At 42.2% G+C, this 22,011-nt stretch overlaps 1 protein-coding gene across 1 annotated transcript in view; it reads left to right on the top strand.

Moving 5' to 3' along the window:
- The window catches only part of EXOC4 (exocyst complex component 4), an 826,096-nt gene extending 805,226 nt beyond the window's left edge, over positions 1–20,870 (top strand). The window contains exon 18 of the mRNA XM_059074406.2: positions 19,410–20,870. Within this exon, the coding sequence (XP_058930389.1) occupies positions 19,410–19,647 (238 nt within the window). The 3' untranslated portion in view covers positions 19,648–20,870. The remainder of the gene's footprint in view (positions 1–19,409) is intronic.
- The last annotated feature ends 1,141 nt before the right edge of the window (positions 20,871–22,011 follow it).

Here is a 22,011-nt window from a genome sequence, read left to right as displayed (position 1 = left end):
AGGTCTCGAAAGCAGTATTTCCCTAGGGCCACGGGAGAATAATCATAGGCCCCATCCTGCTTGCTGACAGAGCCCCACTAGACTGTATGTGAAGCACTGTGGAAGTTCATTAGATTTTTGAAAGCCCTGGAAATTATGAGGCACTAATTCTGAAGGTAGCAGATGGGAGGAAATGGAATAAGCCCTCTCCCTCTTTCCTACCACTTTATTCTACAGTATTTGTGTAAAACTAGGTTCAGGAGTCCAGGCTATTCTTGCTGCTTTTTAAAATAACTTTCAACTTTTCTCATTATGGATCAACATACTTTTTCTGTAAAATCTGTCCCCATCCCACCGTACACCTTCCTTTCTAGTACAGCCTCAGCTCAACCCTGAGGAGTCACTCATTACCATGAATAAAGATCTGAAGGTCAGCTGTGCGAAAAAGCAGATGAGTGCAAGAAGTCTCAAATTTCACTTTAATTTAGCATAAGGTAGCACAACAGTCACACTTTGAGCTGGTGACAGAAAATTAATCAGTCGATCTAAGAAAGACATGGAAATTTTTATTTGAGCCACATTTGACGATTATAACCTGAGAAGAGCATCTCCGAAAGCTCTGTGAACTGTTACACCCATTAGAAGTCAAGGCACAGTTATATAAGTTTTTTGAGACAGAGGGCTGTACATCAAATGATGTATTATTGACAGTTTACATAATCCAGATCTAAGTGTCATCATGGTGCGGCATGTGACCCCTCACAAGCTCAAGAAGGAATGGTATCTTTTTTTTTTTTTTTTTTTTTTTTTTGCGATACGCTGGCCTCTCACTGCTGTGGCCTCTCCCGTTGCGGAGCACAGGCTCCGGACGCGCAGGCTCAGCGGCCATGGCTCACGGGCCCAACCGCTCCGCGGCATGTGGGATCTTCCCGGACTGGGGCACGAACCCGTGTCCCCTGCATCGGCAGGCGGACTCTCAACCACTGCGCCACCAGGGAAGCCCGGAATGGTATCTTTTAAGGAGTTGTCTTGTTGATGCTGGGAGAACTTGCTCCTTATGGTTGAGCAGGTATTCCTGCTTGATGGGGGAGGTCTGGACTATGCATAATGCAGATACACAATGCACAGTGGAGTGGGGGAGGGGGGAGGCCAAAGGGCAGAGAATTTTTATGTTTAAATTTTTCTTGTCTTGCCATAGAATATGAATTTTATTTCGCAGAGCAGTCATCTGCACCTCTGCTTCTAATTTTTTCCCCCATCTGATACCCAGGCTAAAATAATATTCATATATTCTTGCCAGATATGTATATTTGCATTAGCCCTTTACAGTTTGTATAGGGCTGTCACAAATAGGATCATAATGAGTCTCTTGATTATGAGTAAACATTTTTGTCTCCCCAAGCTTGATTCTGGGTGTAAATTGTTTCCTCATGGCCCAACTCAGAGTTTTTCTGGAATGATCTGGGGGAGGTAGGATAGGGATCTGGCTGTTGTTAACCAGCCTGCTGACCTTAGGTACTTAGGCCTTGTGATGCTCCATTGTGAGGATGAGATCAGGTAAACCTTAAAGCATTTGGCATATAGCAAATGTTCAATAAGTAGTCATTGTTCCCCTTAATGAAAACATTAGTATAATCATTAGTGGATCTTTGACTCAACTATATTTCTATTACTCTGTAATCATACACATCGAATTGTTCCCAATCCTAAACTGTTTTTCTAGTGGAGGTTATTCATTCTGAGTTGTCATACATTTTTCTTGAGAATGGGGATGGAGGGAGTTCAAAGGCATTTAGTGCCAAGATGCTGGGGAGTCACAGAACCTACCAACGTGTGGAACCCTGAGAAATGGCTTTAGTTCATTTCGGGACACTTAGTGAAAATGTGAGCTGGTGAAAACGTCTCTGTATCTGGCAGCTTACAGAATCTTTTCTGCAAATGTCACAGAAGAACATGGAACTGCAGCAAATGTCTTGATTAATGGATCAGTCTTCACAACAGTATTGGCTGCGGATGTACGTCTTCTGTACAGTTAAGACAGGGTTCTAGGACTTCCCTGGAGGCGCAGTCGTTACGAATCTGCCTGCCAGTGCAGGCGACACGGGTTTGAGCCCTGGTCCACGGAGATCCCACATACCGCGGAGCAACTAAGGCCAGTGCGCCACAACTACTGAGCCTGCGCTCTAAAGCCCGCGAGCCACAACTACTGAAGCCCGTGAGCCTAGAGCCCGTGTTCTGCAACAAGAGAAGCCACCGCAGTGAGAAGCCCACGCAACGCAACAAAGAGTAGCCTCAGCTCGCCACAACTAGAGAAAACCCGCGTGCAGCAACAAAGAGCCAATGCAGCCAAAAATAGATAAATTAATTTTTTTAAACTATTTTTTTTAAAAATCAAGGTTCTAGTTCATAAAATTAGCATTTTTATAACAGCTTTATTGAGATAGAATTTACATACCATAAACATTAACCCTTTTGAAGTGTGAAATTCACTTTTTTTTATATCGTCATAGATGTATAGCCATCATCACTAGCTAATTTTAGAACATTTTCATTACCCCCAAAAGAAACCCAGTACCCACGAGCAGTCACTCCCATCCCCCCACCCCACCCCTGGCAACCACTATCTAATTCCTGCCCCTGTGGATTTGCCTAATCTGGATATACCATATAAATACAGCATGTGATCTTTTGTGGCGAGCTTCTTTTAGTTAGGATGTTTTCAAGGTTCATAAAGTTAGCAGTTGTCTTAATGTTAGGATATGAGACTGAATTAAAAACCCAGGTACCCACTCCAACACTTGGCCTATTGCCTGCTCTCTTTGTCTTTTCTTTTTTGTTTGGAGTAGGGAGAGAAGCGAGAAAAGGAAGGTAATATGTTTTTATTGAAGTATAATATACATACAGCAAACTTTACAAATCTTAACTATACAGCTTGATTACTTTTTACAAAGTGAATACACTCAGATAACCATCACTGAGATAAAAGCAGAGACTATTAGAATCACCCCAGAAGCCTCCTTGTACCCCTTTCTTAGTCACTGCCCCCAGGACAGGTATTTCCTGATTTTGGTTGATTTTATTTTTCTGAGTTCGGTTCCCTGCACAGCTGCCATGCAGCCATGTGGACGTCCCAGCCTCTGCGAACTCTGATTTCAGAACAGACATTTCCTCAGCACTCAGGGCCTCAGTCACTGCATTCACTACTGTTAGTTCCCATGGGAAGTAAAGCAATACTGAACCTCTCAGGAGCCCCTCGCTGTGCACTCTGTGTCCTCCCCGCTATTCTGGGCCACCTGACCCCAGGCCTCGTGCTTCTCCTGTCTTGGTCTCCCGCTTCCCTTCCAAACACCAGCACTCCCTTTAGCACGGGCCATTACAAGGGAGGGGGGAAAAAAGCACCACCTCTGGGCAGGCACAGTTTGTGACAGACAGTTGACCTGCAAAGGCAAACCTTTTGAGGGGAGACTCCCATTTACAATGGAGGCAGCCCCCACTCGGCCACTAAACTCACCTGCTGTGTCACTGGCTGGTTTCCATTCTAATCAGAGGGGTATTCCTGTCACGAAACTCTGTGTGTTAGCTTCTCTGCAGAAATTTTAAGAAAATCTTTTATTCCAGAAATTAAGTTTTCATTTTAAATTCACTTTCTGCTCTTTGAAAACTTTAGTTTCTGTGTGGTCCAGAGCTATAGGTTAGCATTAGCATTTAAATAGAAGTATTAAGCACACTCAAAGACCTTTCTCTCAGAACTTGCCCTTTCTGGGAGGTTTTTCAAATCTGATACTTTTGTCTTCCTAAAAAAGGAATGCAAATGCTATATGTATTTTCCCCATCAAAGGCCCTTTTCTTTATATATACAGACCTAGGAGAAAGGCATTGTTGATCAGTCTTACTATTAGTCTTTTTAATGGAAAGGGTCAGTTTAAAAAAATTGCTATTCCATCCCCTCAAGGCGTGATTTTCTCTGCTGACTCTAAGAATGAATTTTCCTATGGTTCATTTTATCCTATTATGTCTTCTTTTTCTCCAGACACCCTCTAGGAACTCAAATCCCAATTATAAACTAAGAATCTGGTGCCAGCCAATTCTTGCTATGTTATATGAGGCTTCTCAGTACCAGTGTTCCCAGAAGCTCCCCATAACTGCAGTAGAGGATCCAAAGGGCCAGGGTCTGAATCCAGGGTCGGTCTCATGAAGAACTTGACCTTCTTCTCAGACCCTCTGTTTATCTACCAGCTAAGGTTATCAAGCCTAATGTGTGTGGTTGTCAAGAGATTAAACAAGATAGTGACCTTCCTCCTAATTTATGATTTTATACGTAATGGTAAGTGTCTTAGATCCTCTCTCCCTCACGTTGAGCTCCCTCAACCAGACCAGTGGAGGAGTAGGGATAGAAGGTAGCTTCCGGTAAAAGGGATCCCTCCTGCTTTCTTCTGTTGTTACTGCCTGTCTTCCCTTTCCTCTCTGCCTCATCTCAGCCCGGCAGTGGGTATTGTAATAGTTCATGCGGGTCGTGACCTGAACAAAAGCTACCGGAGGTGAAGGCCTGGATTTTCCTATCAAGGTATTGGCGCCCTTCTTTCTCTTTGAGGTTGATTTTGTTCAGCTGCAAGCTTGGGAACAGAAGTTGCGAGGAAACCTAGAAGATGGATATGGCCTGATAGGGGAGAATCGGAGCAAACCAAGGAGAAGCTGGGTAGTCTGACAGCCTGAAGGCTCTCTAGCTTCTCTGACTGTCCGTCCTCCACCTACGGAAAGATCTGGAGAGGTCTTTCTAAAACCCAGCTGTCATCATGTCTGGCTTCTTCCAAAAATCCTCTCTTCAGATTCCTCCCCATCAAGTACAGCTTTGGTTCCCAAATGTCAGCGTGGAAACTGAAGCTAGACCGTCATTGTCTTCCTTAGGAAAATGAGAAAAATAATGACAGTCTAGTGAGTTTGTGAGTCTCTCACAAAAGAAAACATGTCCCTTTTGTTCTGAGATGATTTCTTTCCTGCTTGAGGAGTATTAAAATACCTTCCTTTATTGAATCCTGGTAATAATAGATGATAATAGTTTTGTCTTAATAACCTGGGCAAAACAAAAGGCTAACAACTCTAAAACAGTCACACCCTGCATCCCTTTCTTTGATCCACCCACGAAAGTCGTCTTTACTGTGACACACGAGGTCCCGCTATCATCTGGCTCTAGCTTACCTTGCTAACCTCTCATCCCTCCTTCCCCCTCCACACACCCGTTGCACTCTGGGGAGGGATCAACCATTTGTAGTTCCCCCCAAATACCATATTCTTCCTACCTTCCCACCCACTTCACACATTCTGCCTCCCTTACTTCTAAGCGTTCTTTCCTTCCCTCATGTTTGCCTCCTCCTAACGTCTCCTCAAAAAAGCCTTCCCTGACTGATCGAAGAATTACACAGCCCTTCCTGTTGGTGATCTTAGATCGTCTCATTTGTACCTTTATTACAGCTGCTGTCACATCACTGTAAATACGTGGCCAGTGTCACACCAGACTCTGCATCTCCAGAGAGCAAGGACTGTGTTTTACTCATTTCTGCATCCACAGTACCTACAATATTACTACCTGGTGCATAATTGATGCTTAAATATTTGTTGAGCAAATAAACAAAAAAAGAATTTTGAAAGGTACTGTATAAGCACTGAGGACGCTATGGGGAGTCGTAAGACATAGTCTTTGTCTTAAGACATAGTCTTTGTCATCAAGAAGGCTGCATTCTGGGAAAAGATAATAAATATATATTATGGTACATCCATATAATTGAATCCTCTGCAGCTGTTAAGAAGAATGAGGCAGGTTGATAGGTACTGAAATGGAACCACATCTAAGATATATTCAGTGGAAAAAGCAAGTTGTAGAAGAGCATGTAAACACCACTTCTCTTTAAATATGTGTGGTGTGTGGGGGTACACACACACACACACGTGCGTGCACACTCACACGCAACTATGCTTGTATATGTATTGAATATAAAATGTATTTGAAAGGATACCCTGGAAACTTTGTAACAGCGACTGTCTCCAGGAAAGGAAACAGGGTGGATGGCTAAGGGACAGGAGTAGGAGAGAGACTTTGCACTGTATGCTTTTTGTCCCTTTTATTTTGTTTATTTAACAAACGCTTAAGTATTATGTGCGCTTTACAGATATTATCTAGTTTAATCCTCCTGACAACACTATGAGGTGGATATTGTCAGTATCCTCGTTTCATGGTGGAGGAAACTGAAGCCCAGAGAGGTAACTTTTGCAAGTTCACACAGGTAGTAACTAAATACCCTGACACCTTTTTAAAAAATTGCATCTCTAGTTCCAGAAGAATCTTAGTTGCTCTGTTTTGTTTTGTACTTTAAGTAAACAGATCCTACTGTGGATGATACATGTTAAACGGGTGACACATCCGTAAGTGACAGAGAAGGAAGAAATTGTTCAGGATAGAGGATAGGGGTTTCAGCAATCTTGAAGGTTAGGCTTTGAATACACAAACCCAGAGCGAAAAAGAACTAAATATGTTCAAGGGGCATTGATAGCTCAGTTTGGCTTCAATAGAAGGTTGATAGAGGAGAAAAGTGGGGAACAAAGGCATCAAATCCAAGGCTTTGGATGTCAGTGTTAGGGGTCCGGACTTTATCCTATTGGCACTAGTGAATACACAAGTTGTTGTTTTTTAACACAGAATAGTGATCTGATGCAGGTAGAACTGGAGAAGGTTAACCTAGGAGGAGTTAGTGATTGTGAGAGACTCAGGTAGGAGCTTAAATAGTTAAGATCTATGATAATGAGATTGGTAAGAAGGAATGAATATATAAGATGTTGGCACTGATAGACCTAGTGAACATCAGGCAAAGAAATAAAGAGCGAAGACTCAAAAGTGACACTGACATCCAGTGGTTTTGCAAACTATAGTGCAGTGAAGCAAAACTTGCAAGTTAGGGAGGCCACCTGATAAGGGCCTCTGATAGAAATGTCTGCAAATCAGTGAAAATGAAGCTTTGATCTATTCAGAGACCAGATCATGAGAGAGAAACCATCTCATATACAGACTCTTGAAAGCAGAGAGAGAAGAACAAAGAGCAGGGCGAGCCCCTGACTGGGAGGAAGGCCTGCGGTGGGCAGACAGAATAGGAGCCGTTGAAGGGAAGGAAGGAACTCAGGGAGCGGGGGGAAGAGCCTGAACCACGTGGCTCCAAGAACGATGAGTCCAGGATGGAAATTGTCAAGGGGAAAGACCACTGCGTTTGTCTACTAGGATGTCATTGGTGACCTTTTTGAATATAGTTTCAGACAAAGTGGAGGCTTTTGAAGGATAGCGAATACAAATGATTTTTTTGAGAAATTTGGCAATGAAAGGGAGAATAGAGACGAGGTGAGACATAGAGTGGACATAGGGTTGCGTGAAAGGCTTAGAGTTTGTTGTTTGGTTTTGTTTCTGTCCAAATATGAGAAACAAGGGTATTTGAAGGCAGACATGAAAGAACCTGTGAAAGGGGTAGATACAGGAGTTGAAAACAAAACCCCAGCAAGATCCTAAAGGCAATGGGAGGGATTGGGATTAAAAGCATAAGGCCAATCTTAGAAAGAAAGGGAAATAAAGGCTAGAAAAGAAACCCCTCTTTTGAGCCAAGAGTCGACAGGAAAAGATTAATAAAAAATCATTTCTATGTGGAGGATAGGATGCCTCACACAATTATGGTAAAGTAGGCTCCAAAGAGATATAGATGTGGCTGGTACAATAAAAGTTACCTGTGGGGTTTTTGCTTTTTTTTTTTTTTTTTTTTTTACCATTTTTACAGAGCAGGTATTCTACCATGTTGCTTGATTTAATCCTCAAACCTACCCTGTGATGTTATATTATTTACCCTATTGCATAAATGAAGAAATTGAAGTTCAGACAGGCTAAGAAATTTCTTAAGTCAAACAGGTTAATAAGTAAATGATACAGGATTCATGTCTAATTCTGCCAGCGAATGAAAGAATAGTTGGGGAGGATTGCAGATGACTAGCCAAAAACAGATGTCTTCCCTCTGTGCCCTCCCCTTTTTCACCTGCAAACAGTTATCCCAAACATCCACATCACCCTCTCAGAATTACATCAGAATAATACCCCTTCGCCTGTTACACAGAGCACCTGTGTTATTCATAGTTCCTCTCTTACCAAGGTCAAAGAATCATGGACTGCTTTTTTACCTTGTGCTCTATCACTTAATGAAATTTACTGACTGTTGGCTGTCTCATTCATTCTTTCCTTTTCATTTATTCACCACTCACCAGATGCCCAGGGGGTAACAACGAATGGTACAGAATCCAACCCTGCCCTCAGAGAGCCTGCATTCTAGGATGGGAGGCAGACATTAATTTATGTAATAAATACTTACATAACATTTACTCTGTTCCAGCCACTGTTCTTCATTATTTGATCCTTGTAACAACCTCATGTACTTTTTCCTTTCTCAGATGAAGAAAATAAGGCACAGAGCGGTTAATAAATTGCCCAAGAACATAGAAATAGTAAGAGGCGGAACTGAGATTCAAGCCCAGGCCCCTGACTCCTGAGTCTATGATCTTAACCACTGTATTATGCTGTGTCTCTAATTGTGTGTGTGTGTGTGTGTTTGCACATATTTTTAAAATATACCATATATATGTTAAAAATTATTTTGGAAATATATATATATCTTTTGGTGGGGATGAAGGCTAAAAAGAAAAGAAGTTAAGTAAAAGGACAAAGCTTGATGAGGATGGGGCAGGTATCATTTTACCTAAGGTGGTCAGGGAAAACCTCACTTACTGATAAGCTGACATTTGAGCAAAAATTGGACTGAATCTCTTCTAATCTTCTATTTTCCTCCAGTCTTCTGTCCCTTTAATCCCATTTGATACTCTTTTCTGATTTTATTTCAAGTGGATTATAGTATAAAGCAACACAGAACTATGAAGTACGGCAAAGACAGGGTTAATCATCACCTTCTTGCCCTATAACGGGTACTTTTTTAATAGTAAGTAAACAAATGCCCTGGTTCAAGGCCCTTATACCCCCCGCACCCCCTCATGGACCATTTTTACCAGTCCTGTTCTAAATTTTCTCCCAACTATTGAATATAGGAGATCATAATTTCTTCCAGACATATTCACTTGAGTTTTTCTAAGATAAATCTCCTTTCGTTATTAGCTGCCCATAATTCTAAATTCTCTGGTGCCCTTTACATTATTTCTATTACTTGGTTGCTGTTCCCGGCCTTTCCCCATTTAGTAACATTTGACCTTTTCAACACTCTTTGTAGTTCTTGCACATTAATTAAAGTATTAGGTGAGATCACTGTTATAAGGCAGTGTCCTTAGCATTCAGTAGATGCTTTCTCTTCTGTATTTGATTTGCCTTCATTGTTACCCTTTGTTTGTTTTTCAGTCTGTGTCCTATCAGGGGTAGCCATTCAGAATAAATTCATTTTGCTAGTTATAGTTCTTTAGAGGCACTGTATAAAATGGTTCACTGACATCCAAATATATAGCAGCCACAATGCTCTTTACATCCACCAAATTCATATTGCTAGCGAAAGCTATCCATCACGTTTGTCAGAGTATTTGGGTCTTTAATTAAACCCTGCTGGTTATGGTACATATTTCCATTAGCTCCTTCTGATTTCGTCTGTTATTTTTCTAATTGACATCCGTTCTGAGTCACATGTCCGTGAATCTCAGGTGGCCCGTTCTGTAGCTTTGGTTTGTTTAGCTTTTCTCCCTTTCATAAATAACCTAAGCGTTTAGTAAATACCCCCTCGAGTGTTTGCCTTTGGGACCCACTGATTGGCATATGCTCATATTTTCAAATAGTCCCGATTTTTTGGTCCCTCTCTCCCAAAACCGTTTTCCCTTCTGGCCCTTCAGTCCTAAAAGATACAGTCTTTTGTCTTGGCAAAGTAGAGAAATTTCCTGTAACAAAAGTGAGCTGCATGGTAGGGTTTCTGCCTAGGACCAAAGGGTAAGGAGTCAGGGTTTGAGTAACTCAGCGGACTGCTGGCTGAATAGCAATCTTTGCATCTTAAGCCCCCAGCAGGGATAATGGCTTGCAGTGAACTGTCCATTCAGCCTTCACCGAAGTTTTGTCTTAACACACTGGTGAGGTCGCTGGCTAGGGGCAGAGTCAGTAGCTAAAGAATACAGCTAACTGGCACTTAGCAGAATCAATCCATCATCCTGGCCTCATCGGCTTAATAGTCTAATGGGCATGTTCTCCCATCAGACCCCGCAGTCCATGCCTATCCTCACTGACCTTTCTCCCCAAGCACTACAGGTAGTGAAGAATCTCCATCTTATAAATACGGTAACCCAGCACGTGTTACCACTTCACTTCTCCTTCACTTGAAACTGAAACCTTGGTTTCTGTACCTTGTCTAGGGCCCTTCAACTCTTCTTTCTCATGTACTGAAAGAGAGTAGCACAATTAGCAGGCAGGCTGGCTAGCAAGCCCAGGACTTATTTTACTTTAAAGTAAAACATTTGCCTGGTGTCTTAAAGACCTTTGATCTGGGCCTGGATTGGATTTTTTTTTTTTTTTTTAAGTATAGATTTTTTTTAAAAAAAGCTTCTTGAAGCCAAGGACTATACCTTTGTATATTATATTAGCATTTAAAATGTTATTAGAGCTTCCTAAGCATTAGTAATAATAATACTGGGTTTTCCTTTGAAGAGATCCTTTGCATTATTTATTGAAAAGTTGATCATTCCATTTCATTACTTAAAAGTGAAAAAGCCATAGGGCCTTTGAATTATTTTTATTCAACATATCTCAGCAGTTATTTCCCGGATTGCTAATCTGAGAAATATAGATAATATCCAGTACAGGGGCCTTGTGCTAATTGGTAAACAGTTTGTAGTGTTGAGGCCACGAAAGTGCATAATACTATGTGCTTTTAGCCACCTAAGATGTTAGATAAATTATTATTTTAATTGGGAAGACTCTAAAGTGATAGTCAATAAATTATATTTTTTCAATGGAAAAGACTCTCTTAAGTGATATTCATCACAGCATAGCTCTCCTTAACTCGGACTCACCTTTTGATAATCAAAAGAGCATTTCCAGGAGTATGAGACAAACACAATTATGAAAGTAAAATGAAGGACCTAAATAAAAAAATCACAGAAGGATAATTCTATTCACTCTTTCATATTTCATTATCTGATAACATCAGAAGATGACTCCATCCGAATTGCTTTGGCAAAAGTGCAAACAAAAATGTGCCTGATGACTATTTATTAAAACCTTCAAAATGGGAGAAGGAGTTGAGCAGCCTTCTTAATGGACTGAATAATTATTCATACAAATGGGGTTTGACCAAAGGCAGTGCCAGACCAAAGAGACACAGTTTTAATTGTACTGAATTTAAAATGCAGCTCTTCCTCTAGCCCTGCTGTAGAGAACTTAATTTAAAAAATTATCTGATGTAGCAGAGAGTGACATGTGAATCCTGAAGTTGTTGAGGAGAGAATTCTAACCACAGATATTTGTAAATTTAGAATGTGTTGCAAAGGTGGGGAGCAGAATTTCCAGCTCAGGGAACAAAAAGACATTTTCTTCCCATGTTGGCAAGTGTAACTGAGCTGGGGAGAGGGTCATCCTCACAAAAGGGCTGCTTCTCAGAGGAATTCCTTTGAGTGGTTGTATTTTCTGAAGAGAAATAAAGCAAGGCTCTGGCCACTGCTATTAAAAAGTATCAGGGTCCGTTACTGAGAGGAGTGAAGGCAGCTGACTTTAAATTTTAACATCTCCCCTGGAGAGACACTGCCACCTCGCCCCAAGTCCTGCCGGTTATCAGAACTAGGCCAATAGATAACCGCCGTTTAAGCATGGGTGTCATTGATGGAGGCAGTGGTGTGTGTGCCTCATTATACACAGAAAATGTAGGTAGACGACCCATCAAAGAAGCCTCTGCAAGTCTTAACAGCAGCAGACTCCCGGGCTCTCTTTACCTCTTGAATGGGTTTCTGCTGCCACCAGCTGAGGGAATGTATGCACTGTTTTTTTTCTAAAGACCATTCTTTACCTCTCTTCGCCCCTCTTTACCTTTGCCTTTCTTTACCTCTCTTCAGATTGTCCTGGTGAGAACAAAAAAACTGCACAACTTCTTGTAAGGAGTGTTAATCACTATCGCCATATAGAATACAAATCTAATTCTGCCACTGACGCTCTGAAAATTATTTAGCTTTTCTCTACCTTAGTTTTCTCGTTCCTGAAACGGAAATAACTTTAACTCTTTCAAATTAGAATGTTCAATCACGTCTGTAATAAACTCTAAGCTCTTTTAAGGGGAAGACAAATGAGAGCAATTATGTTATATTTTTTAATAAACGAATTTATTCTTCTGACACACAGAATTACCATCCATTTATTACTGGTTTGGAAAGTACATCTGAGCTAAGTTTACACTTGTTCAGAATGTTTTCGAATCAATCACGACTGCGTCTTGCTTCCCATAGCTTAGGGAAAATCAGCATCAGCTAATTCTGCTAGAAGCCCGTGATTTTAAAGGACTAAGCAGAGGATGCTGTAAAGGTTTTAATGCCAGTGCTTAAATAGCATCTGCTGTAACCTCTGTTTTTCACGTGGGAGGCAGAGATTCGAAAAGCTGACAGCAATTGTCCAAGGTCACACAGCTAGTTAGGGAGGAATGAGAGACTTAACCAGAATCTGAGCTTAGTTCATCTCTTGAGTATTTACTTCTCTAAGTCTTTCCGCTATAACTACCTCTCAGTTATTCATGGGATGATTATCTAGTTCAGTTCCTTTCTTTTCTCTTTCCATCTCCATGCTTATTACCATGTATACCATTGAATGAGTAGAGAAAACAGAAGTTGAATGTTTTACCTGACAACTCCTGGATTTTTATTAAATTGCTCATAAAGTTGCAACTATTGGCTAAAAAGAATTTGGGGGGCGACAGTCGATGCTAAGTTATATTCACGTAAATTTTTCTTCCTTTGAAACTTACATTTTAAGTCAGCTTCAGAGCCTAATTCTCTTATTGACATCAATACTATCGTTATCTCAGGAAGGACTAGATGAGAAAGTCTTCACAATGAAATGACTTAATTATCCCCCTTCCCCGAAGAAGTAATGAATCAGAAAGGCAGCCAACTTTTGGAAAGAAAGGGCACCTTGTCCATTACCAGATTGGAGGGGCCAAAAGGGAGAAGTAGAGAGAGGTGACAGAATGAAAAAGCCAAGTCTTTCCTGTAACTCTTGAATGCTGAATATACAGCGTGACTTCATTATTTGGTTTAGAGCGGTGAATTCCCAGATCAAATCCAGTGTTATTCAAATATTACTGTGAATTGTATAAATGAATTTTGAATTGCCACAATAGTCGTTTGTCCCATTACAATGGAAGACAGAGTTGAATGTGAATTTTATTTAATTCATATTTCCTAAATCCTGACTAAAAATGAATCAGCTAGACAAGTAGCCTTTGTAATTAGTACTTTCGCTTTTTACAGGTTCAGATGTTTCTGTATTACAGCGACTTTGGAGCAAGTATAGGGCTCAGAGTCCTTCATTTTGAAGTCTTAAATCACTCACACTCTCTGTAGCTCAGTTTGCTTATCTGTAAAATATGGGTGATCTCAGAAGCTACTTCCAACGGTTGAATATGTTAATGCATCTAAAAGCTCAACATTACTGTTAACTATTACTACGATCAAGACGAATTCTAAAACCCAGCCTGTGACATAGCTGTATATCTGTGGAAAATATAGTTAACATTTGGGGATCTAGGAATCTGAACACCATCCAGTAGAGGGGGGGCAGGTGGTGGAGCTGTGGACAGTCCCTCAGTCAGTGCCTTCCTTTCATCCCCACACGCAGACTTTATATGCCTCCTACATGTATAGGAATGAGGCCTGCCTGCCTTGGTAATAACTGGTCTTATTAGCACTTTCTTCCCTCACTTGACAAAGAAGAGAACTGAATCTGTTTCCAGTAGCTTTTAGAGATACAGTGATAACTCTGAGTATGGCAAAGTGGGAGCGAGAACCAGGGATGAGAGGCTAGAACGCTCCTTGCTTTGTGCCTGTAAAAATTTATGAAGCGCTCGAAATAGAAGTAAGAAAGACACTGATACACAAAAGATACAAAGATATCGACAATTTGCTTATACATGTGTGCATACCCATGTACGTTGAAAACCGATAGGTAGATAAAAAATTGTTCAACCTCATATAAATTAAAAGAATGTGAGGAGGGACTTCCCTGGTGGCGCAGTGGTTAAGAATCTGCCTACCAATGCAGGGGACATGGGTTCAATCCCTGGTCTGGGAAGATCCCACATGCCGTGGAGCAACTAAGCCCGTGCGCCACAACTACTGAGCCTGCGCTCTAGGGCCCATGAGCCACAACTACTGAGCCTGCGTGCCACAACTACTGAAGCCCGCACACCCTAGAGCCCGTGCTCCACACCAAGAGAAGCCACCGCAGTGAGAAGCCCGCGCACCACAACGAAGTGTAGCCCCCGCTCGCCGCAGCTAGAGAAAGCCCGCGTGCAGAAACAAAGACCTGATGCAGCCAAAAATTAATTAATTAATTACTTAATTATTTTAAAGGAATATGAGGGGCTAGGTGCTGTCATATGCTGTTGGTACGAAGATAAATTGATACGACTTTTTTGGAAAGCAATTTGGTGGCATTGCCGAAGTCCTAAAAAAGTATACTTACCTTTTGACTAATTCTGCTTTGGAAATCTGTCCTCAGGAAGAAAGTTTTTTAAATTGGAAACAACCGAAGTGTCCAATAGTGTGTCAACCTAAATATTTCAACTATAAGAAAGAAATTGGTAGGATACTACATACATGTGAGGAAAAAAATCTAGAAGGAAATGCCAGAATGTGGTATGTCTTTATGATGGAATGATATGAGTAATTTTTTTTCTGCTTAATCTTTCTGTATAGTCTGTATATCTTATATGACACGTGTATTAATTTTCCAATCACAGAAAAACAAAATAAACTTTATTTTTACTCTTTAAAAAGAAGATCTGCCCAACTTTTATCAAAATGCCCTTCCTCTCCTTACTGGTATGAATGTTTTCAGATAGAATCACTGGGGAGAAAAAGTTGCAGTGAAGTACCATTAAAGTAAAATAAGAAATAAAACACAAGGAAGAACAGTCTGTGGATGAAGGAAACATGAGGAAGATATGAGAAAATTATCTGTTTGGACCCAAACAAAATTTAAACATTGTCATCTTATAGACTGTGAGACCAGTCTATGTGACATCACTTTTCTATCTCTGCACTCCCCTCCCCCTCCACTTTGGGAACTCTTCCCAAAGGCCCACAGCAAAGGGAGAGAGAAACCACAGGGAAGAACCACCTCCTCACAGAATTTTCCATCCCTAAGGGGGACATGGATCTCTAAGGGGGACATGGATCTCTGGTTTCTGGAATGGGATATTTGGTCCACATCTAGCCACTGGACCCTGAATATCACAGGCTATGAAGAAACTTGCTTTACAAGTCATGAGCCAAAAAAGGTTTAAATCAAATACGTGTTCACTGGTCCCATCCAGGCAGCTAAGTCAAGTGCTATCTCATATAAAATGTGGTGCCCTGGAAGCCATGGCTGCTATTTTAATTTGTGATGATAAAGATCAAGCTTTCATTTCCCTGGGACCTGATAAATTATTTATTTTAGTTGGGTTACATGTTCATTTCAGTGTGTCAGTGTTTACCATGGAAGCTCATTCTAATTGTGTAGTTTGAGGCATTTTCCTAAATATTTTCTCTGTAGAGCACCTTGTAGCGCCCTTTCTCCACCTCCAAGTACAACGGTTGCTATGCTGACTTAGTATAGTCTTTGCTCCTAGGTACTGTTCTGAAAGATGAATGAATTCCATTCTGTCTTAAATATCTATGTTTCTTTATGATCTAATATATCATCATGGTTATGGGAATTTTTCCCCTAACTATAGAAAATACACCATCAGTCACCTGTCAATTTTGTTTAATAACTCAGCTTTGCAATTCTGGGGCACTGTTCATCTGAGGCTCTTGAGGACTCTTTTAGTCTCTCAGTCCACTTCAGAGTGTCATTCTGGGATTTATAAAGGTCTTCATTGCACAGAGGATATTGAAACATTAAGGACTTAAGTGGCATGCCCTTTATCACTTATCACGCTGGAGGCTCCAGGACGAGAAATCCAGGCATCTTTGTTTTGTTGTCTGCTCCCAGCATGGAACAGGGGTCTCTGTAGAAAACCAGCCAGTATCCCTGGAGACAATTCATCAGATTTTTCAAAAGAAATCCAATTTCATTTGGTCTAATGGGTTCAGTGTTATTTCTTAAAATAAATGATGAAAATATCAACATCACAATACAAAGAAACCAAATTCTTTTGGTTTAATCTCAGCGAAAAGCATCACAACCCCACTTACCGCTTCTGTCTTCTTCCCTAATGCTTTTAGATCCTTGGCTCAAGCAGATGGGAATGGGTCTGTGACTGTTCCCCCATCAAACAGTCTCTGGCTCAGAGCCCTGGCTGGTTCCGGACCTTTGGGAATCACAGTATCTGGGGATGGGGCCTCAGGAATCTGTACTTGTCATAAGTTCCCAGTAACTCTATAGTTCGAGAATCACCATTCTGGAGCTGCATCTATCAAGTCCCTTCTAGCTTTGAAAGAACCATGAGCCCCCAGTTCTCTCTCATTCCATGTGGCAATTCTAGATTCAAACATGTATTTTTCTTGAACAGTGTTTTGGACATTTGCTTAGGTAGTTTCCTAAATGGACAGCTCTCTCCCTCAACTGTGCATCTAAGGTGAGAAGAATTAGAGGATGTAGGGCCTCGTTTCTGAAAACTGGGGCTGGTATGGGGGAGGAAGCCAAGGGGTGCCAGGGGACATGTGAAGCCATGGAAGAAATGTGATGCACTCTCCTACAGCATCACGTTTTTCCTAAAAATAGTATTTTTTTTTTATTACAGCAGAGGTATTGTGGAGCAGGAATAGTTCACATGAGTTTTATGCTAACATGAAGCTTCAGAAAAATTCTGGACTGTAGCCAATGTTGGGCTTCAAGACCTCTGGAAGTTAGAGTTCATTCACTCATTCTTTCAGAAGTACCTCTGTCTATGTTCAAAGTTACCATTGACCAGTGATTCCTAAATACGTGGTCCCATGAGGTTAGAGTGAACACTCGTTTGAAACCACTACAGAAGACTAGCCCCAAGAAGACCCTTTACACAAAGATGTTGAGCTATTTGCTGCCAGGAGTAACTCAGAAAGTCTCCAATTTAAGATGAGCACCTGCTATTCCTGCCACCATTTAGGAAGTAGTCATAAAAGAATATTATTTCCCCCATTTAAAAAGAGTGTTAATTGGAAAAGACGGCTTAGCAAAGCAGAAAAATGAACTAGCCATGTGAAAAGATGCCAGCACTCTTGCCACTTTCCCATTTGTAGTCGCAGTTGATAAAGGATTCTTGAAATTACCAAGCTCCCAGAATGTATTCCTTAACATAAAGATGGCTTAGTTCTCCCATAGGATATTCTTTTTTTTCAGGATGTTCCTGATGAAGAAGAAATCCAAGATCCCAAGGCTCCAGGTCCAATAGTACAAGATTTTTGAGCGAGTAATCCTGAAAGGTCCCTTCACCCGCCTCCACCTCCCACGTTGCCTTGGGCAAACTGCCTTGTTCTGTCCCCTCGGTCCTGGAAGAGCTATCTTTTCTGTGAGGGGGAGAGGAGGAAGTAAACTGTCCTTGGGGAGGCTCCTCTGCCCTTTGGCTAACCAGCTATGATAGCATCACTGGCTCAGAGCCTGCACTGAGCTCTACCTCCCGGGACATTTGTAGTAGCTGGGCAAGTCGTAGCCTCGGAGCCCAGTAGACTCGGTGAGGAATGTAGTGGCATCATGTTGGTGTTAAGATTGGCAAGTAGCAGCCCTCTCCATCCTTGGCTCCCGGCTTCATGTTTTCTCTGCACTGCACGTTCACTCTAATGCCTGCTTCCCTTACATTAGAAGGCACTACTCTTCCCTCCATCACCTGGGCCAGTGGCTTTGAGCCAGGTGGCTCTCAAGTCCCTTCCTTTCTGCTAGAATTATACCTGGTCTCCTCCCAGACCGTCATACTGCTGTCACATGAACCTTCCGGAAGCACAACTTGGAATGGTGCCTCTGTTCTCAGCAGAACTTGGGGCCCCAGATGGGGGGTGCTTTATTGACTTCCCTATCCTGATGTTAGACTCTCTACCTCTGTCCTTCACTGCCTTTTCCCATGACTCTCTGCTATTCAGCTGCACTCCCCAGGCTAACCAGAGTACTGTTCTCTGGCTTTGCTCATCTCTTTTCTTTTCCTTTAATCTAGAATTTCCTTCCTGGAAGCCCTGCCTGACAGTATCCTACCCCATTTGAAACCTTCCTTGATCCTTCGCCTCCCTTCAACATGGTGTGTTCCTCCTTCCTCTGCCGGAAATTCATAGCATTGAGACCTCACTCCAGGCACTTGGAACATCCTTGTCTTTGTCCGTGAAGAAGAGTGTTGGACTTAGAGTCAGAAACCTGGGTTCATCCTGTCACAGCCACAAATGTCTTTGTGACATTGGGCAAGTCCTGTAACTTCCCTGGGCTTCAGTTTTCTTATCTGAGAAAAGGGAGTAATAGCTCCCTAGGTGTAGTGAGGCTTACATGACACGGTACATGGAAGTTAACTTTGCTAGCAGTTTTCTGTGCTTTTCATTACCTTTTCCTACTTGTCTCTGAGCTATCTGAGGAAAGGGGCTGTGTCTTGCTCATCATTATATACTACTATTACTACTATTACATTACTATTAATACATTATTATAAATGTATTTCCAGTGATAATAGTTAATGTTTATGGAGCAGGTAGAATTGTGTCAGGCACCATTCTAAGTACTTTATATGGATTAACTAATTCTTCCAATAACCTGAGAGGTACTGTAACTTCAAGAGATACTGTTATTATCCCACTTTATGGAGAAAACCATATATTTCACAGAGCCTCCAATGAATGAGTCAATGAATGAGGGACTGAATGAGACAGAAACTACTAGCAGTGCCTGCCAGATGGTTATTTCTCTCTCTTGCTTCTGTACCCCAACTTCTCTTTCTTTTGATCTCCTGAGGCAAATGCAAAATTAGGAGAAAGTCTTGAGTGAACTGAGACCTTGATGAGAGGTCTCCCTGGGTCTTCATTTAGACTTCTCATGAAGTGAGCTCCAGGAGAATGGAGATCATGTCTCCCATTCTCCATTACATTCATAGGGCTTAGAACAATGTCTAGTGATCAATACATGTTTATTGAATAGATAAACTAAGTAGTTTATAAGTAGCACATTCATTACCACTGAAACCACGTAGACTGCTGACCACGGAGCCAGTGAGCAGTGTTGTGTCTTGCTTTCTCAGGCAGTACTACGAGATGCTGTACAACACGGCCGATGAACTCCTGAACCTGGTAGTGGACCAGGGCGTGAAGTACACGGAGCTGGAGTACATCCATGCCCTGACGTTGCTGCACCGCAGCCAGACGGGGGTGGGAGACCAGACCACCCAGAACATGCGGCTGCAGCGGCTCAAGGAGATCATCTGCGAGCAGGCAGCCATCAAGCAAGCCACCAAGGATAAGAAAATAACTACGGTGTAAGGGGGGGTGCACCACGGGAGGGGGCGGGGGACTGGTCATTTTGTTTCCTTGGTCATACTTCTTTCTTTGGTATGTTATTTTGTATATTCTGAGCTGACTTAGTTTCCTCTACACTGATGCTTGAGTGGAGAGAAGTTGTAAGGGTTCTTTTCTCTTCAGTTTTGGTTTTTCATATAAACTGTAAAGAGACTTTGCAGTACAGAATGTTTGGATTGAACATTTACTTTGTTGCAGTCAATTCCAAAGGGAATTGAGGAAGGTTGTGTCGAATTGAACTCTGCAAAAAAATGAATGCATGAATGACTAATGCCCAGCAATCTTTGGTAAGTAAATTGTTCCTAAGTTCTAGTCCCTCCCTAAAATCACTTAATAGGGTTCTATTACATAAACAGTAGGATTTTTACTGTCTTGACCTTGTCAGTTTACAGTTCGATGAAATAAGTGTATGTGTATTGCTTTCTGTCTCTATTGCCAATGGCTTCTCAGCTGGCTGCAGTTTTCAACAAATTTCCCTGACCGAAACAGGACCTCTTCAGGGCTTGGGAGAAAAAAATCCTTTTATCTCAATCCTTGGGGGAGTTTTGTATGCAGTAGCCTGGACCCAGGTGATAGGTTGGTTTGATGCCTTCTTTTTTTTCTGCTGTATCAAAACCAAGCACCATCAAATTAATGACGAAAATGAAAGAAGGAAAGGCGATTCAACCCTCTTCTTGATTTTTCTCCTCTGTTCTCCAAGAGAAAATGATGGTTAGAGAATTTTTTTATCTCACTTGAAACATTGTCTGGGTGTGAATGATTCATCAATGCTTACTCTCCTTGGGAGCCCCTAGGTCTTTCTCATCTTAGAAAGTAGCCCAGCCCTGCCAGCTGAGTGAAAGAAAGCTGGAACAGCCGTGACATTCCTCCTCTGTGCACCCACCAGCTGAGGCTGTTTCTGAAGTGCTCTCGGCTGGTGTGGGAGCTCGCTGCTCCTGGCACACTCGCCTTCCCCACTGTCCCCATATCTCCAAGCTCTCTTCCTGCCTATGGCTCATATATCACAGAAGAAAGCAATGTCCTGACCGGGACACAACTTGAAAACACGTGGAAAGGAGAGTGGAAAGGACTTGGACCACATGAGGTCATGCCTTATGCCCTGATGGTTCAGAATTTTACACCTGTTTGTACAACTTAGGTCTTGTTGGGAAAAGCAGAAAATTAAAAAATGGTTTGAGAAGCTTAAATGTTGCGTATTGTTTTTCTTGTATTTATTCAGCAAACATTCCCTGAGAGCCTAACGTGTACCAAATGCTGCTGGGGAGGGGGGGGCAGATCCTCAGTAATGAGGACACCCTTATTACCTACCTCTAAGACGGAATGGGAACCGGACTCTAACCAAAATCGTAAGAGATGTGCACTCGGGGCTGGGTTAGAAATCGGGCCAGTGGGGCGGCTGTGAAGGGAACTCAGCAGGCAGCTGCAAGATGGTCTTCCAGGAGATTCTGGAAGGTATGTTGTAAATCTGTGTAGCTTCAGAGGCCCAGTTGGGAAGAAGTTGAATCTATATGGGAGATGACCATGGAAAAATGTACTGCCCCGAAACAACATCACTGGAAGTAGTCTCCCCGAGAAGTGGGGGTGGGAAGAGAGAGATGAGGGGAGATCAGAGCTGCTCACTGGTTTGCAAGCCTCCCCTTAGCGGCCGTGGCCTGCCCACAGAGCTCCTGTGCCTTTTCTTCCCCTTCCTGGCCACTCTAGACAAAGAACCTTGGAGTGGTGATAGGGAGGCCAGAAGAGCCAGGGTGGGGTGAACGAGTGCTTAGGATCATTTGATTGGACGTGGGAAGGGACATGGGTTTGGACAGAGTAGAATGCCAAACACAGAGAACCGGCAGACAGATGGCCACGTGAGCTGCTTTGGGGGAGCATTTAGAAAAGTGAAATCCCTGCTTTGCTTGCAATGATGATAAGACTGAAAAACATCAATTCTGCACTGAAAAAGCGATCTCGGGTTCTTTGTCCCGAATTTCTACGCAAGATGGTGCATCAGTCATTATTCTTCAACAGGTCAAGGATAGCCAGTGACACACTCGGTGGATGGTCACATGGATGCAGGTGGAGAGGGCACAGCTACCTCAAGACCTACCCCCTTTGGGGACACAGTGAAGATTTCTACTTGTCATGGTCCCACTTTGGGGATGTTTTGTGAGACTGCTTTTGTGCTGTTCACAGCCATGACCGGACATCACTAGAGAGAGCCAGGGTCTGCCAAGGGCGGGGTCCAGCATCACCTGACACTGATATGCAGCCACAAGAGTTCGTTTCCAGCCATGAAGACCACTCCGTAAATGTGCTTTTGCAGCTAAAAAGGCCAATAAAATAGGC

Source organism: Kogia breviceps, chromosome 9 (assembly GCF_026419965.1).
Source record: "Kogia breviceps isolate mKogBre1 chromosome 9, mKogBre1 haplotype 1, whole genome shotgun sequence".
In the NCBI taxonomy this organism is placed as follows: Eukaryota; Metazoa; Chordata; class Mammalia; order Artiodactyla; family Physeteridae; genus Kogia; species Kogia breviceps.
Note: the sequence above shows the minus strand (reverse complement) of the source record. Positions and strands in the feature narration are given on the sequence as shown.